At 46.8% G+C, this 13,976-nt stretch overlaps 1 protein-coding gene and 1 long non-coding RNA gene across 3 annotated transcripts in view; one reads left to right on the top strand and one right to left on the bottom strand.

The window, feature by feature from the left end:
• LOC147915178 (uncharacterized) overlaps positions 1-5,116 on the bottom strand; it is a 46,756-nt gene extending 41,640 nt beyond the window's left edge. The window contains exon 1 of the long non-coding RNA XR_015554468.1: positions 3,894-5,116. This is a non-coding gene — a long non-coding RNA (uncharacterized LOC147915178). The remainder of the gene's footprint in view (positions 1-3,893) is intronic.
• Positions 5,117-5,286: 170 nt separating this feature from the next.
• On the top strand, positions 5,287-13,596 carry EIF2B5 (eukaryotic translation initiation factor 2B subunit epsilon). Of its 2 annotated transcripts, none has more exons than XM_087439926.1 (16): positions 5,287-5,496; positions 6,616-6,740; positions 7,524-7,709; positions 7,802-7,979; positions 8,067-8,147; positions 8,425-8,502; positions 8,773-9,085; positions 10,023-10,168; positions 10,397-10,538; positions 10,661-10,762; positions 10,943-11,050; positions 11,237-11,327; positions 11,631-11,667; positions 12,317-12,442; positions 12,876-12,986; positions 13,165-13,596. In XM_087439926.1, exons 1-16 carry the CDS (start codon positions 5,302-5,304, stop codon positions 13,222-13,224), a joined length of 2,079 nt encoding a protein of 692 aa, XP_087296052.1. In that variant the 5' UTR covers positions 5,287-5,301; the 3' UTR covers positions 13,225-13,596. The 2 variants fall into 2 exon arrangements, with proteins under 2 accessions (XP_087296052.1, XP_004424707.2); XM_004424650.3 differs by having other exon boundaries at positions 11,631-11,754.
• Positions 13,597-13,976: the final 380 nt, after the last annotated feature.

Below are 13,976 nucleotides of genomic sequence, written 5' to 3'. Positions count from 1 at the left end.
CCTAAAGTTCATGCGACTATCACTGACTAGCAACAACCAGTCATTCATTCAGCAAATGTTTATTATATGCCATGTGCCAGGTACTCTTCAATACACCTGGGATACAGTAGTGAATAAAACAGGCAGAAAGCCCTGATGTTCACCGAGCTTACATTCTAGACTGATTGATATTCAAGATTTATTTTGAAACCTTAATGCTGATGTATTAATTTACAAAAAGAAACAGAACTGACAGTTGACCTAAGAAATACAAATGGTCTTTTAACATATGAAAAGATGTTCAACCTCACTCAAAATAAGAGAAATGCAAATTAAAACTACACTTCCCCCCCCATAGATTGGCAGAAAGTCCAAACTGTTGACAATGTACTCTGTAGGTGAGGCTGTGGGGATATAGGCACTCTCATACATTGCCGGTGTAAGGGCATATGGCACATTTTCCATGGATAGCAATTAAGTAGTAACACCACGAGCAATTAAGCCTCAGCAGGCTTCCCAGTGAGTTCGACAGCATATCCCCTGCCATGGGAATTGTATTCAGTTTGAACCAGTCACTCTCCTTTAAGAACAAATTCTAAGAAATGAATGCAAATTTAGAAAAATATCAATAGGAGAGAGTATTATTTGTAACAGCAAAACTGCAAAAAAATCTGAATGTTTATCAATTGAGAAATGATTGGATAAAAAATGGTATATTCCTATTACAGAATGTTATGGAGTCACTGAAAATAGCTTTTTGTCTATATTCTACCATATATAAATAAAAATTAAGTTGCAGACAAAAATGCCTATCATAATAAAAGCTAATACTTAAATTGTATTGACAATGTGTCAAATGGCGTTCTAAGGGCTTTTTATATATTGCCTCATTTAATCCTCACAACAGCCTTATGAGGTAAGTACTATTATTTTGTTGTTGTCAGTGCCGTGGAGAGGATTCCAACTCCTAGCGACCCTGTGTACAGCATAGCAGAACCCTGCTGGGTCTTTTTGTGCCATCCTCTCACCATCCCATGCTATATCAGACAGTGCTCCTCTGCTTTTCATAGGATTTTCATGGCCAATTTTTTCAGAAGTGGGTGACCAAGGTCCTTTTTTCTAGTCCATCTTAATCTGGAAGCTCCACTGAAATACCCGGGGCACAGCTTTGAGCATCACAGCAACATGCAGCCGCCATAATATGACAACTGACAGACAGGTAGTGTGGTTCCCTGAGCAGAGCGAACCTGGGCCATGGCATTGAGAACACCGAATCTTAACCACTAGACTACCAGGACTGGCTAAGCACTATTATTATCCCATTTCAAAGATGAGGAAGTCCAGGCAGAGAGAGATTGAGCAACCTGCCCAAGGTTAAACAGCTAGTAAATGACTAGAGCCTAGAAAGGAAGGCAGGCACTCTGGCTCTGGAGTACTGGCATAGTCATGTGGTGTACTGTCTCCAAGCACAATTCATGTTTGAATATGTGTGAATACACGTAGATACATATATGTTTGAATACGTGTATATGGTGTGTGTGTTTAGGCATATAATATATCTCTAGAACTAGATATGCAGACTTATGGGGGGAAATGGAAAGAATGCCAACCAAATTATTAATAATGGTTATAACTCAGGGGGTTGAGTAGGATGAGAGAAGTAGGGTAAGGGATTTTTATTTCTTTATATAGTCTGTGTGTGTGTGTGATTATGTATTTGTGGTTTTCAGTAGCTTTCCAGTAAGTTTTTTTCCCAATTTTTTCTTGTGGTAAAACACACATAACATCACCACCATCCATCCATAGAACTCTTTTCATGTTGCAAAACTGAAACTCTATACCCATTAAACAATAACTCCCCATTTCCCCCTTTCCCCTCAGCCCCTGGCAACCACCACTCTACTCTCTGTCTCTATGATTTTGACTACTCTAAGTACCTCATATAAATGGAATCATATGGTATTTGTCTTTCTGTGGCTGGCTTATTTCACTAAGCATAATGTCCTCAAGTTTCATCCATGTTGTAGCATATGTCAGAATTTCCTTCCTTTTTAAGGCTGAATAATATTCCATTGTACGTATACACCGCATTTCGCTTATCCATTCATTTGTCAGTGGACAGTTGATGAATGAAACAGCTACCATGTTTCAGCTATTGTGAATAATGCTGCTATAAACATAGTTGTATAAATATCTCTTTGAGTCCCTGCTTTCACTTTTTTTGGGTATATATCCAGCAGTAGAATTGCTGGATCAAATGGTAATTCTATGTTTAATTTTTCGAAGAACCACCATACTGTTTTCCACACCGGCTATACCCCTTTACCTTCCTACCAAGAGTTCCAATTTCTCCACATCCTCACTAACACTTATTAATTTCTGGGTTTTGTTGTTGTTGTTGTTGTTTGTTTGTTTGTTTTTGAGGAGGAAGATTAGCCCTGAGCTAATATCTCTTGCCAATCCTCCTCTTTTTGCTGACTAAGATTGGCCCCGGGCTAACATCCATGCCCATCTTCCTCTACATGTGGGACACCTGCCATAGCATGGCTTAATAAGCGGTGGGTAGATCCATCCCGGGATCCAAACCTGCGAACCCCGGGAGCAAACTTAACCATCAGCCATCAGGTGGGCTCTTGTTTCTTTGTTTGGTTGGTTTTGTTTTTTCTTTTTTGATAGTAGACATCTTAACGGGTATGAGATGATAGCTCATTGTAGTTGTGATTTGCAATTCCCTAACGACTAGCGATGAAGAGTATCTTTTCACTTTCCTATTGGCTATTTGTATATCTTCTTTTGAGAAATGTCTATTCACGTCCTTTGCCTATTTTTGTTTGCTTTTGTTGTTGTTGTTGAGTTGGGTAAGCTTGAAACAAAAAAATTAACAACAGGTTGAAAGAGAAAGATGCTCCCCGAGACCCATCCATTACCTTATCTATCCAGCTACCTGTCTACAGAACTATAAGGCCTGGATTTACCACTCACCACTTTCAGGGGTTGCTGGAGCAATGTTAAAATTTCTACAATTGGCCGGCAGGTGGTGTAGCGGTTAAGTGCACGTGCTCCGCTTTGGCGGCCTGGGGTTCACAGGCGCGGATCCTGGGCGCACACCGCTTGTCTGCTTGTCAATCCATGCTGAGACGGTTTCCCACAAAGAGCAACTAGAAGGATGTACAACTATGACATACAACAATCTACTGGGGCTTTGGGGAGAAAAAAGGGAAAAAAGGAGGAAGATTGGCACCAAATGTTAGCCCAGGGCCAATCTTCCTCAAAAAAAAAAAATCTACAATTGAACCTATTTTCCATATGCCTCACCCCCACCAGCCCACCCCATGTGTGTTACATGTGTGTGCACGTGCACAAATCACTAGCCCTATTTTTTTTGGTGAGGAAGATCAGCCCTGAGCTAACATCCATGCCAATTCTCTGCTTTTTTTGTTTTAGTTTTTGCTGAGGAAGACTGGCCCTGAGCTAACATCCCTGTCAATCTTCCTCCACTTTATGCGGGAGGCGGCCACAGCATGGCCTGACAAGCGGTGCATCCCTGCGCACCTAGGATCCGAACCCGGGCCACCAGCAGCGGAGCGCGCGCACTTAGCCGGTATGCCACGGGACCAGCCCCTCAGTAGCCCTATTTAATCACCTTTTTTTCCCTCTTTTTGCCTGTGGATTTGTAGGACACCCAAACACCTTCCTCTACAATGTACATTCATTTAATTGAAAAGTTTTACTGAGTTGCCTTCTGCCTTTCCTTCTCCAGGCTAAATTTTCCAAAATTCTCAAGAAATGGTTTTGCTCAGCGCTATCATTAACTAGCAGAGGAAACAAATCACAAGACTCCTCGGTCCCACGAGGAGGAGACCTGAGTACCTCTAGTCAGGCCGCAATCGCCACATGGAAACAGCAAATCTCACCCTTTCGAACTCCAAATCCCGACGTGCAGCGCAGGCTCGGGTGGGAACAACACTTGCAGAAACTAGGCAGGATCCAGCGGATTGTGTAATTCCGACAGTTCTCAGGCGGAAAGGGCTTGGTGCCTTGCTGGAAAGCTCCTTGCCCACCCAATGACGCTCAAAATGCCTTGCCTCACTTCCACCACGTGCCCAGGTCCCGCACCTCAGCTGGCCTGTTTTACTCCGGCAGCCCCCGCCTTTCCCCAAATCGTGCTCCGTCTCTCGCGCCTGGGGCCTTTGCGCTAGCAGTCCCGTTCTTGGATCCACCCCTATTTGCATTCTGATTAAGACAGAGTAGGGTTTCAAGAAATGCTGATAGGCTGAATGAATGAAGAAGTGAAGAGATCATAAAATAGTAATATTTAGGGGCCGGCCTGGTGGCATAGCGGTTAAGTGCACAGCGCTCTGCCGCTGGCAGCTGGGTTCAGATCCTGGGCACACACCGATGCACCGCTTGTCAGGCCATGCTGTGGCGGTGTCCCATACAAAGTGGAGCAAGATGGGCACAGATATTAGCCCAGGGCCAGTCTTCCTCAGCAAAAAAGAGGAGGATTGACATGGATGTTAGCTCAGGGCTGACATTCCTCACACACACAAAAAAAATAGTAATATTTATCCCCACATCACTTGGCAGAAAGATTGTGGAGCTATGAAGTCAAGATAGGGTTCCAATACCAGTTCTTCCACTTACTAGCTGGATGAACTTCACGCCTCTGAGAATTCGAGAAATGTTTGTTGAACGAATGAATAAGATGTTCTAGCAGAGATGTGTGACGAATTAAATGAGATAATGCTTGTCTCGTCCCTGGCCACAGTCAGCGCTCAACAGAATTACAACTCTCCCCACTATACCACGTTCTGTATTTAGGTAGGCAGAGCTCCCTCAGGGAAGGTGATGTCTGACTCAGTTCCGAGCTCTTCTAGACGCCGGGTCACATTAGGTGACCAGAATGAAGACGGAGGACTAGTTTTTAACATACTCGGGGCGAGGAAGATTACATATTCCAAATGGATCTGGCCCTTTCGCAGAGACCACAAGTCCCACCATCCCGCAAGAATCTCAGCTTGTTCGTGTACAAACGAAGGCCTACTATACTTGCACATGCAGCCTGCGGTCCGTAGTTCCCCAGCCCCGTGCGCCTTAACTGTAACTGGGAAGACAGGCGCCGGCAGGCCCCACACCTTGCTCCTTGGCAGCTCAGCCCTCAGACTGGGCGGCTTGTGGGAAGACGCATGCGCACTCGTCTCTCCTCGTCTCCTCCCTCCCTCCCTTCGTTAGTTCTTCGCGTTTCCAGTGCTCTGTCCTTTTTGTCCCGTATTGCACGCGGTGTCAGTTTCCGTGCGGAAGTGGTGGCCGTGAGAGAAGAAGATGGCAGCCACTGTGGCGGCGCTGCCTGGTGCGGTGGGCAGTCGGGCCAACAAGCGCAGCGGCAGTGGGCCGGGAGGCGGCGGCGGTGGGGGACCCAAGGGGGCGGAGGAGGAACCGCCGCCGCCCCTACAAGCAGTTCTGGTGGCAGATAGCTTCAACCGCCGCTTCTTCCCCATCTCCAAGGACCGGCCTCGGGTGAGCGCCGCGCGCGAGAGCAGCCAGAGGGCCCGGAGGTGGCGGGGCTGGAGCAAGTTATCCTTTCGGCTGCCTAGTGGGGCGTGCTCTAGAAGGACTTGTGTCCACCCTCTTTCCCGGGAATTGGTGTACCTGGTTAGGAAGATAGCGGAGGGACAGTTTAAAGCCATGATGATTGCCTGACCAAGTGAGTGGCTGGTAGTGCTGTCCGCCTTAGGTTTGGGAGGCATGCGCAGAGCTAAATGTAGAAGCAGTGCTTGTGAGAAGCCTTCACACGGGGATTCCGTGCTCCAAGAGGAGGCTGAGCTGCCTTTATGCAGAGGACAGAGAGATCCGTAGGTGAAAGGGAGCGTCACCTCCTTTTGCCACCAAAAGGGAGATCATATGCCTTAAAAAAGAGCAGACGGTCTGATCCCACAGTAACAGCTGTTTTGGATCTCGTACAGTATGCTTTTTTTCTTTCCGGGTTTTAATGACAGTCAATGCCATCTGTCAAAAACAGAACAGACCGGGTTTAGTGGCCTGTGGCCAGCAGCCCCTGTATTGTCTAGACACCGGGGAATTGGACTGAGCTAGTTCTAGGGATTGCTGGGTCACTCAGAAAGCAGTCCCCAGCCCAGTCAAAGAAATGGAACTGCATTCGGTTCAGGAAAATCTAACTCCCCGCTTCCCCTCAAAAGCCTAATGGTTGTTCATTTTGGACAAGTGAGTGGGATGGCTAGCCCTTGACTCTTAGAAAGGGATCAAGGAAGGAAATTTTATGGGGAAAAAGGCCTTAGTGGTGCTTAAGTTTTTGGAGATATGGTTGATTTCCAGTATTATCCTTTGCTAGGGGTGGTCTGCTATTCTATACCAGCTCTGTGTACCATGCTAAGCAAGTAGATTCCATGCTTACTGTATCCAGATTGCAACACCTTAGACTCTAATGCTTGGAGCATACCATGAACATCAAAGGCAGGAGCCTGGTTACTTTTAAATTGGAAAGACAAAGTAAAACTATAGTGCTTGGAAACACTGATAGAGGACTGAAAATTGTGGTTGAAGTGGGGGAAAGAATGGTACCCAGACGGCCCTCATGGATTCAAGACTTCTAACTTTTTTCTGTCTCCTACCCTCCAGGTCCTCTTGCCGCTGGCCAATGTGGCACTAATTGACTACACTCTGGAATTTCTGACTGCCACAGGTGTACAGGAAACCTTTGTCTTTTGTTGCTGGAAGGCTGCTCAAATCAAAGAACATTTACTGTAAGGCAATTTTCTTTCCACATTTACCATTTTTTTCCAGTTTCCTTAGGATGGATATAATTAAATAAAGGGGAAAATGTGTCTGTTTGGATCCCATCATAAGATCTAAGGGCATTGTCTTCGCTTATCAGGAAGTGAGCAGCTGAAGCTGAGACAAAGATTAAAGAACAACATTTGGGTTTTTTCTGAATCTCTCTTATCAAGTTTGGTTCCAGTATGGAAGTTATAAGAGTAACATCTTTGTTTTTCCACTGAGCTTCTAAATATTGAGCTCTCCCTCATCTTTGTATTCCCAGTGCCTAGCTTAGTACCAAGCACATAATAAACACTTAACAAATGCCTGGTGAAATCTTCTTGAAAAAGAGTGAATCCCAGGATTTATGGAAGTTTAGGAAATAAAGACTAGGATATTAGCATGTCTCCATTAGACAGTTCCTAAATTTGGTCAGGACTGGAGAAAAGTGGCATGAAAAGTATGTTCCCAAGATACTTTGTGTACCCTAAGTCTCAGCAGGATTTTGAGTTCAAATCTATGTTTGGGGACAGGGCTCAGAGTATGGAGAGGAAATAACCATGTTTCTCTAACCCATAAAACAAGACTGGTGACACAGGATGCTGAGACCATTAATTATAGTTCATAAATCTCTTTGAAGTTCAGGACACTGGCAGGAACCCAAAAAAGCCATAGAGAACGAATGTGAAGTTTGAACGGTGGAAAAATAGGGAAGCTCTGTATGATCTATATGCTTGATTTACTCATTCCCCTCACCTGTCTTCCTTTAGGAAATCCAAGTGGTGCCGCCCTACATCCCTCAACGTGGTTCGAATAATTACATCAGAGCTATATCGATCACTGGGGGATGTTCTCCGTGATGTTGATGCCAAGGCCTTGGTGCGCTCTGACTTCCTTCTGGTGTATGGGGACGTCGTCTCAAACATCAATATTACCAGAGCCCTGGAGGAACACAGGTCAGGATGGGAAAATGGTAGGGATAAGGGTTTGGGACCAGCAGAGCCCCAAGACTGCTTTTTTGCTACTCTCTCCCTCCTATTCTTCATAGGTTGAGGCGGAAGCTAGAAAAAAATGTATCTGTGATGACAATGATCTTCAAAGAGTCATCCCCCAGCCACCCGACTCGTTGCCATGAGGACAACGTGGTAGTGGCTGTGGATAGTGCCACGAACCGGGTTCTCCACTTCCAGAAGACCCAAGGCCTCCGACGTTTTTCTTTCCCTCTGGTGTGTGGGTATCTGGGGTCCTTGAGGTGGGAAAGTGACAGGCTTTGGCAGGAGAGACGTTAAAGTTCTTGTAACTACTCCCCACAGAGCTTGTTCCAGAGCAGTGGAGATGGAGTGGAGATTCGCTATGATTTACTGGATTGTCATATCAGCATCTGCTCTCCTCAGGTGAGCTCTTCAGGGCCAGGGCTACAATCCAAAGAGTAGAACTCTGGGAGTGTGTTATTGCCCCCTTAGAAGGCCAGAGTGTATTTTTTATCCTTCTTTCTCTTATCTGTTCTACCACAAATAGGTGCTGTCATTTTGACCCCAATATCCCGTTGAGAGCCTTTTTGGGATTCTGGCCCACATCCCGCTGTCATAGGGTCTCATAGGTCTCTGGGGGCATGTCTCTGCTTTCAGAGAATAATGCTTAACCTTGGACCCACCCAACTTACCCTCACAGGTGGCTCAACTCTTTACAGACAATTTTGACTACCAAACTCGAGATGACTTTGTGCGAGGCCTATTAGTGAATGAGGAGGTAAGAAAGGCTTTCAATATCCCTTAGGGAGAGGGCTATGACATTATCTCATGCTGATAACTTTTGGTCCCCTTTTGTGTTTATTGAGCCTTAGAAGGGAGGAAAAGAGCTGAGAGGTGGGGGGAAGCAATACACAAAGAAAAGTCTTACGCCGTTTGGCTGTGACATTGAGAGGCAGAGGGGAAGTTAAGAAGGTTAGAAAAGTGTACCTGGGGCCATTCTTCCTCTCTTGCTTGCTTGAGCAACCTCTCTCTCCGTCTCCTCATTCAGATCCTAGGGAACCAGATCCACATGCACGTGACTACTAGGGAATATGGTGCCCGGGTCTCCAACCTACACATGTATGCAACTGTCTGCGCTGATGTCATCCGCCGATGGGTCTACCCTCTCACCCCCGAGGCGAACTTCACTGACAGCACAACCCAGAGCTGCACTCATTCCCGGCACAACATCTACCGAGGGCCTGAGGTCAGCCTGGGCCGTGGCAGCGTCCTGGAGGAAAATGTGCTCCTGGGCTCTGGCACTGTCATTGGCAGCAATTGTTCTATCACCAACAGTGTCATTGGCCCCGGCTGCCACATTGGTGAGCACAGGTGGGGAAGTCAAGCCAGCTTTCCTAGGAGCAGGAACCTGGGGGGCCCCATGTCTCCAGAGAAGGTTACAGAGGGATAGTCCCTGAGAGTAAGGAACTAGAGTGGCTACCTTAAGAAAGGAGGGCACAGGTATGTGAAAACAGTGATCCTTTAATTTGTGGCCTGTGAGCCTCTTATTTGGTGACTCTTCACATTCCAGGGTACCCTATATTCACATTCAGGTCCAAGTGGATAATTAACATGCAATAATAGCATCTGTTTAGTGCATTACAGTTTACAAAGAGCTTTTGTATACATTATTTCGTTTAATCCTCACAAAAACCTTGCAAGGTAGGTATTATTTATCCCCAGTTTATAGATAAGCAAACAGGCTCAAAGAAGTTGTCTTGCCCAAGGTCATGCTAATAAGAGGCAGTGCTGGGACTTGAACCTGAGTATTCTGATTGTAAGCCCACTATTCTTTTTACTCTACCATAACTGCCTGGTTAGCCTCTTAGTAACTCACTTTGATTATAGGAATATGATGCTTTTCATAGAACTGCCTGTTAAAAGAGTAACAGTAAGATTCTCATTCTGAAATGTACAAGAAAGGATGGAATAATTTGGTTCTATATCTGGACGTGGATATGATTCTAATAAGGTTCTTGAGTTCAAGGGGTCCCCAGAAATCTTGAAGGTTCTCAGGTTCTTCAGTCCTATGTATAATCTGTAATTGTTATAAACGTGGTAGAGGATGGTTAGGCTGAGCAATATTCTATTCTCAGGCCTGGACTTAGAAAGGGAGAGGGTGTTTCTGGTGAATCGGGGGATGGAGTATTAGAGCTAGGTGGGAGCTGTGCTGGTGTCAGTCACCCCTGTCCTCCAAGAATGGCCCTGGTGTGGAGTTGGAGCCCTAAGTGACCAGGAGTCCTTCCTGTCCTGAGCCAGGTGATAACGTGGTGCTGGACCAGGCCTACCTGTGGCAAGGTGTCCGAGTGGCTGCTGGAGCACAGATCCATCAGTCTCTGCTCTGTGACAATGCTGAAGTCAAGGAACAAGTTATACTGAAGCCACACTGTGTCCTCACTTCCCAGGTGAGACCTGCTCTGTACTGTACACAGGCCCCAAACTGAATGCTGGTCATGCTGAGCCAGAAGGGACCTTACGTCCACCCTTAATCCAGCGTAAATTGAGAATCCAAATCCAGTGGTTTCATTTGCCCTCTATTGGCTTAGTAAAAAAAGTCACTCTCAATTTCAGGATGTATTTTTTCCCCAATATACCAATAGGTCTGTGCCACCCACTCGTTTTTTCTTCCCTAGGTGGTAGTGGGCCCAGACATCACGCTGCCTGAGGGCTCGGTGATCTCTTTGCACCCTCCAGATGCAGAGGAAGATGAGGATGATGGCCAGTTCAGTGACGATTCTGGGGCTGACCAAAAAAAAGAGAAAGTGAAGCTGAAAGGTGTGAGGCTCAGCAGGTGTGGGGCATCTGTGTGTCTTTCTGCCCCATAGAAAAACCAGTGTTTCTTCCTGGAGGGTTGCTGCTTCTGCTGGGCCTTCACTAAAGATTAATGCCTTTTCCAGGTTACAATCCAGCAGAAGTTGGAGTTGCAGGCCGGGGCTACCTCTGGAAAGCTGCAGACATGAAGATGGAGGAAGAGGAGGAGCTGCAGCAGGATCTGTGGGGTGAGCTAGGCCTTATTCCTGCCACCCTCCTTCTAAATTGGAACGTTTTGAAGGAGAGTAAATACTTCAGAATCTGACGACTTATTCATTACTTTATTCATGTGGACAGGGCAGATGTGTTGCTCTCTGTCAATGGCGCTTTCCTTATTTTTCTTTTTCTCACCCTTTATGGGTTCTCAGGACTCAAAATCAACATGGAAGAAGAGAGTGAAACTGAAAGTGAGCCAAGTATGGATTCTGAGGAGCTAGACAGCCGGGCAGGCTCCCCACAGATGGATGACATCAAAGGTGAGTGGCCAGGGTAGCAATGACCTGGGACAAAAGAGGAAAACCTTTAGTTGATTCTTTGTCTGGATCAACTAGCCAAAGACTTGTGTTTCTTCCAGAAAGGGTTTGGTGTCAAGTCAGGACTAGGTAACTTAAAGTATTCTGGAGTGATGTTGGCCCACAAACTTATTCTTGCTTTGATTTTAGTGTTCCAGAATGAAGTCCTGGGAACGCTACAGCGGGGCAAGGAAGAGAACATTTCTTGTGACAATCTAGTCCTAGAGATCAACTCTCTCAAGTAAGAGTAACCCCTCCCTGTTCTCTTCTCCACGGGGTAATCCCAGGCAGGTAGAGGTTCTCTCCTGTGTCTTCCCCAAATAGGAACCTGGTCCCTCGACATCCCAAATGGACAAGGCCAGTAGCATTTGGAGCAAGGAGAGCATTAGGTTCTAGCTTCAGCATAGACTTCCACCTTCCAAAACCCTCCCCTTCCATGTTGTTCCATCTGACTTCCTTACCCCAGTGTCCTACCAAAGTCCTAGTCCTACAGTATGCCGGAAGGGCCAGTGAAGGCCCTGGTGTCACCACAGTCTCCCCACAGGTACGCCTACAACATAAGCCTGAAGGAGGTGATGCAGGTACTGAGCCACGTGGTCCTGGAAATCCCCCTGCAACAAATGGATTCCCCACTCAACCCAAACCGCTACTGTGCCCTGCTACTGCCCGTGAGCAAAGACTGGGGCTGGGTACAAGGGATTGGGTGGAGGCAGATAATGTCGTTGCTATGCTTGACTTTATAGGAAATCAGGATTGGAAGGTCTTGTGAGGTATATGTTACTTGAGGTTCCTTTCTTCTTGCCTCTTGACACAGATTGGGTTCTAGAGCAGCCTTGGTGCCTCCAGAGGAGTCAAGTTGGAGACTCCAGGATTCAGACCATACTAGACCCCAAAGATATATCCAGAATAGACTTGGACTTTCAGGCTCTCTGACTGAAAATGATTTGACCCAAAATGAGATCAACCTTTAGGCTGAGAATGGGTATTTTGAGGTAGCCTGCAATATCTGACCCTCTTTCACCCTCCCTGGGAAATCTCTTCTTTTTCCCCAGCCCTGACTGCCAGCAACTCCCACGTCCCTCTGACATAATTTCACAGGGCCTATATCGTCTCCCTCTGGTCTTCCCACATCATGAAAGACCCATGTTATCAATATTGATTTTCTTTGCTGTCCAGGTATAGGTGCATGCTCAGGAATATATTGCAGCTCTTTTCTCCTTTCTTCCATAGCTGCTCAAGGCCTGGAGCCCTGTTTTTAGGAACTACGTAAAGCGTGCAGCTGATCATTTGGCAGCATTGGCAGCCATTGAGGACTTCTTCCTGGAGCATGAACCTCTTGGTACTTCCATGGCCAAGGTAAATACCATCTCAAGCCCCAAAGTCCTGCATTTGCTTTGAAACAGGCCTTGGTAACCTTGTGGAGACACAAAACAGGCTGACGTGAATCCAGTATGGAGTTTGGTTAACAGCACCATCCACCCCTAGTGTTGTGCTTATTGCTGGGATAGTACAGCTTGGAGCCAGGCTAGTAAGGCAGCCATTTGAAGGTTGCCCTGGGAATGTGCGAAGCACTGCCCAGCAATAGTTCCAGAAGTTATACCTGTTCCAGTACCAGAGTGAACAGCTTATTACTCTTGTCTGTTTTGGAGGAGGCTGCTCAGTGTGTAGAAGGAAGCTGAGGGCCTGATAGAGAGAGATGCTAAGATCTTACCTCCTCTTCCCCCGTTATCCATTATATCTTGCTGGACTCTGCAAGGCCCCTGAGATCTCCTCTGCTGGCCTTCTGCAGGTATTGATGGCTTTCTACCAGCTGGAGATCCTGGCTGAAGAAACAATCTTGAGCTGGTTCAGCCAAAGGGATACAACTGATAAAGGCCGGCAGTTGCGCAAGAACCAACAAGTGAGTCAGGTTGCCCTCCTCTCACCACGGAGTGGTTGTCTTGTTCCCTGGCCGTTGGCCCTAGATTCCAGGATGGTTGGTCCCTGGGACTCTGATTGTTAGAACTGTTTATCCACGAAGGAGAACAGGAGGGTTATGTGTCCCTCTCTCAGTAGCTATCCACTCTGCTTCCTTACAGCTGCAGAGGTTCATCCAGTGGCTAAAAGAGGCAGAAGAGGAGTCATCTGAAGATGACTGAAGTCACACTGCCTGCTCCCGTGGGTGTGGTTGATTGCCCTCCTGGCTTCTGGGCCAGGGCAAGCAAGAGGCTAGTTGCAGAAGGTTGAGTGACCACCGTCTGAGCTGAGACTTAAAGGAGCAGAGGCTGGAATTACAGTATTCTTCCCACCGCCAGCAACCACGTGCCTCCCATCCCGACTGGGGAATTGGGATGAGGGAAGCTGGGCTGGAACAAAGCTCTGCCTAAGGAGGAGCGAAACAGGCCCTGTAGTTAGAGGAAGGCCAGAGGAACAGCTTTGTGTTCTGGCGTTCCCTCAGGGAACAGCAGAGAGCAGCTGGCCCTCTCTGCTGCTTGTATTTGTTAATATTAAAAAAGAGAGAGAGGAGTGTATTTGGTTTCCTTCCAGCTCTGACTGATCAGCCGATGAAGTAGGCGACCAAAGAGTTCTATACCTCTGACATGTCAGCTTTTCCTTAACACCTGGGGGAGAGGGCGAAGAGGGCTATTATGGCCACTAGGTGGTACTGTGGTGCCTCGCTAATTGACCATTGCCATGGCTCATGGATAGTGGAGGGCCTAGATTCTTTTCTAGCCTCTATGGACCAACTTGTGATCCTGAGGTGGTGTGCCTGAGCCTTTTTCCGTAGGGAGTCCTAGTCCAAACACTTTTCTGCCAGAGGGTGATGATGCCAAGTGTAAGTCAGTCCATTAACCACCTACCAGTCCCTCATGTACTTTGTCCAGTTGATCCAGTACTGCTGTCAGGGAAG

Source organism: Ceratotherium simum, chromosome 15 (genome assembly GCF_057802395.1).
Source record: "Ceratotherium simum simum isolate JZ-2026a chromosome 15, ASM5780239v1, whole genome shotgun sequence".
Taxonomy (NCBI): Eukaryota; Metazoa; Chordata; class Mammalia; order Perissodactyla; family Rhinocerotidae; genus Ceratotherium; species Ceratotherium simum.
The sequence above is the reverse complement of the archived record's forward strand: the minus strand, read 5'-3'. Positions and strand labels throughout refer to the sequence as shown.

Excerpts from the sequence above, each read along its gene's own strand:
- EIF2B5 (XM_004424650.3), top strand. The coding sequence starts at position 5,302 with ATGGCAGCCACTGTGGCGGCGCTGCCTGGTGCGGTGGGCAGTCGGGCC. Across the intron at positions 7,710-7,801 it reads AGAGCCCTGGAGGAACACAG|GTTGAGGCGGAAGCTAGAAA; the intron begins GTCAGGATGGGA and ends TATTCTTCATAG. Across the intron at positions 12,443-12,875 it reads TTGGTACTTCCATGGCCAAG|GTATTGATGGCTTTCTACCA; the intron begins GTAAATACCATC and ends GGCCTTCTGCAG.